At 37.7% G+C, this 2,518-nt stretch overlaps 1 protein-coding gene across 1 annotated transcript; it reads left to right on the top strand.

Annotated features, from left to right (window-relative positions):
• The first annotated feature begins 245 nt into the window (after positions 1–245).
• Positions 246–1,772, top strand: LOC107434657 (probable esterase KAI2). Its single transcript, XM_060819008.1, has 2 exons — positions 246–704; positions 1,076–1,772. The coding sequence occupies exons 1-2, from the start codon at positions 337–339 to the stop codon at positions 1,518–1,520; spliced, it is 813 nt and encodes a 270-aa protein (XP_060674991.1). The 5' UTR covers positions 246–336; the 3' UTR covers positions 1,521–1,772.
• Positions 1,773–2,518: the final 746 nt, after the last annotated feature.

Genomic DNA, 2,518 nt, shown 5'->3' with positions numbered 1-2,518 from the left:
TAACAAAGCATGGTAGAATATCGTGACCAATATTAGTTTGTATGATACTTAATTATCCAATTAATATTTGTGTATACCATGTATATGGGGGTTTATATCTGTATATCTATTATAACCAATACGTAAACTCTCTGTTTTTCAACTTGGTTTTTACTCATGAATATACTTTTGAGTTTTTCCCGGATGAGTGGACACCATAAAAGCAAAATGCTTCCCTACAGTAGCAGAAGCCCATAAATGCCCAACCAAACTTATCCTTTCCCAGTACAAAACACACCGTGAGGCGTCTAAGAGTGTCGGGAGTAAGAGAAAGAAAAAGACAAAAAAAAAAAAATTATGGGAATCGTGGAGGAAGCTCACAACGTGAAGGTTCTGGGACGCGGACAGGAATTTGTGGTTCTAGCCCACGGCTTCGGCACGGACCAGTCGGTTTGGAAGCACTTGGTTCCCCACCTCGTGGAAGACTACCGGGTGCTTTTGTACGACAACATGGGTGCTGGAACCACAAACCCCGACTACTTTGATTTCGAAAGGTACGCAACCATCGACGGCTATGCCTATGATTTGCTTGCCATACTTGAAGCCCTTCAAGTCCAATCCTGCATCTTTGTCGGTCATTCTCTCTCCGCCATGGTCGGCTTAGTCGCTTCCGTGGTTCGTCCTGATCTTTTCTCTAAGATCGTCACGCTCTCCGCCTCTCCAAGGTATAAAAAAAATAATAGTAAAAATAAACTTCAACCTTAATTAATTAGATCATTTATATGATTTTTATTATTATTGTTTTGAGTTACAATCACCAATTTGTACTTATACACTTGATCCAGTGCGTATAGAACTGAAAATATACTTTTGAGCTCCAAGATTCAAATTTTGATCCAGGTAAAAAATCTTCAAAAAGTAAATAATCCAATTTTGATTCATCTTTTCCAAGTTCAAGCTTTTGAAAATAGTACTGCTGGTACCGGGATTATGGTTTACTTTGGTGTATATCACGATATCCACTCTCTCAAAAAGTTTTCTTTTTATTTTATTTTATTTGAACGGCGGTGATCTAGTTTTTACTTTGGTGTGTTAGGTTTTTGAACGATGAGGATTACTATGGAGGATTAGAACAACACGAATTGGACCAACTTTTCGTAGCGATAGAGGCGAATTACCAAGCATGGTGCTCCGGTTTCGCTCCGCTGGCGGTGGGAGGAGACTTGGACTCGGTGGCGGTACAAGAATTCAGCCGGACGCTGTTCAATATGAGACCGGACATAGCTTTTAGCGTTGGAAAGACTGTATTCGAGTTCGACACGAGGCAGCTACTTAAGCATGTAACCGTCCCCTGCCACATTATCCAGAGCGCCAAAGACATGGCCGTTCCGGTTGTCATTTCCGAATACCTGCACCAGAATCTCGGCGGCAAGTCCGTCGTCGAGGTAGTGTCGACCGAAGGTCATCTGCCCCAGCTGAGCGCGCCCGACATAGTTATTCCGGTGCTTGTCCGACATATTCGACATGACATAGCTGAATAAACCAAACAAATAAAAAATAAAAAAATAATTCCCTTCCGGAAGTTTTTATTGTTTTCGACATCGTTTTCGCTGTGTTAGGTCTCTAAGGTCTAATCTCAGCTCTCAAGCTTGTTTGTTTGTGTGTGTGTTTTCTTTTTTGGGTAGAAACGTTTTCGTTGGGCTAGCTAATTGATGAACAGGAGCTATATATATAAATACATATATGAGAAGAAATAGTGAGAACTAATAATTGATTGAACAGTTGAATTGAAATGTGATTGTTGCAGACCCTAGGTCCCATATGAAAGCAATTGATGCGATATGTGAAGTTGTGGTAGTAATTGGGACCCGACGGCGGAACGCCTTAATGCAATGTTAATAACATGTTTACATCATAAGAATTCTATTTAATTATAATAGTGTTGAACTAATTAATTAAATAAAGAAAAATAATAAGGAAATAAAACCTAATCAAACTAAATATGCCAGTTAGTACTGCTTTATTCGTGTGGATGAGAAAACTATAATGCTTTAATAGTCTACATGGATTACACCTAAATTCAACTCAATTGACTATGAGGACATTCTGTGGTTAAAAACAAACAAAAATAAACATAATTATTAATTACACTTTTCTTTATCATAGTTGAATCTCTTTTTAATCAATAATAAAAAATAAAAAAAATCTGCCGTCTTTCAATAAATGAATGGTCATATTAAAAGCCACATAAGCGATATTGATATTTCGTTAAACTCTCGCGGTCGCTCTATTATTTCTTTTTATGTCTATTTATTTATTTTGTCTTGACTTTGCGCATCTGTTGTCTGCCAAATACCAATGACGTTGTGGGTTTCAAATTAAAATTAATAAGCATTAAAAAAACTATTGCAAACAGTGGGATGCAGGAATTATTTTCGGAGGGTATGCTGTGCAATGTGATGGATTTTATTTATTTATTTTTTTTGTTAAACAAATTTGGACACACACACACACACACACACACACACAATGTGATGGA

The sequence above is a fragment of the Ziziphus jujuba genome, chromosome 7 (assembly GCF_031755915.1).
Source record: "Ziziphus jujuba cultivar Dongzao chromosome 7, ASM3175591v1".
NCBI classification, from domain to species: Eukaryota; Viridiplantae; Streptophyta; class Magnoliopsida; order Rosales; family Rhamnaceae; genus Ziziphus; species Ziziphus jujuba.
Note: the sequence above shows the minus strand (reverse complement) of the source record. Positions and strands in the feature narration are given on the sequence as shown.

Coding starts and splice junctions, on each gene's coding strand:
- LOC107434657 (XM_060819008.1), top strand. CDS start 337: ATGGGAATCGTGGAGGAAGCTCACAACGTGAAGGTTCTGGGACGCGGA. Junction 705..1,075: donor ACGCTCTCCGCCTCTCCAAG/GTATAAAAAAAA, acceptor TTGGTGTGTTAG/GTTTTTGAACGATGAGGATT.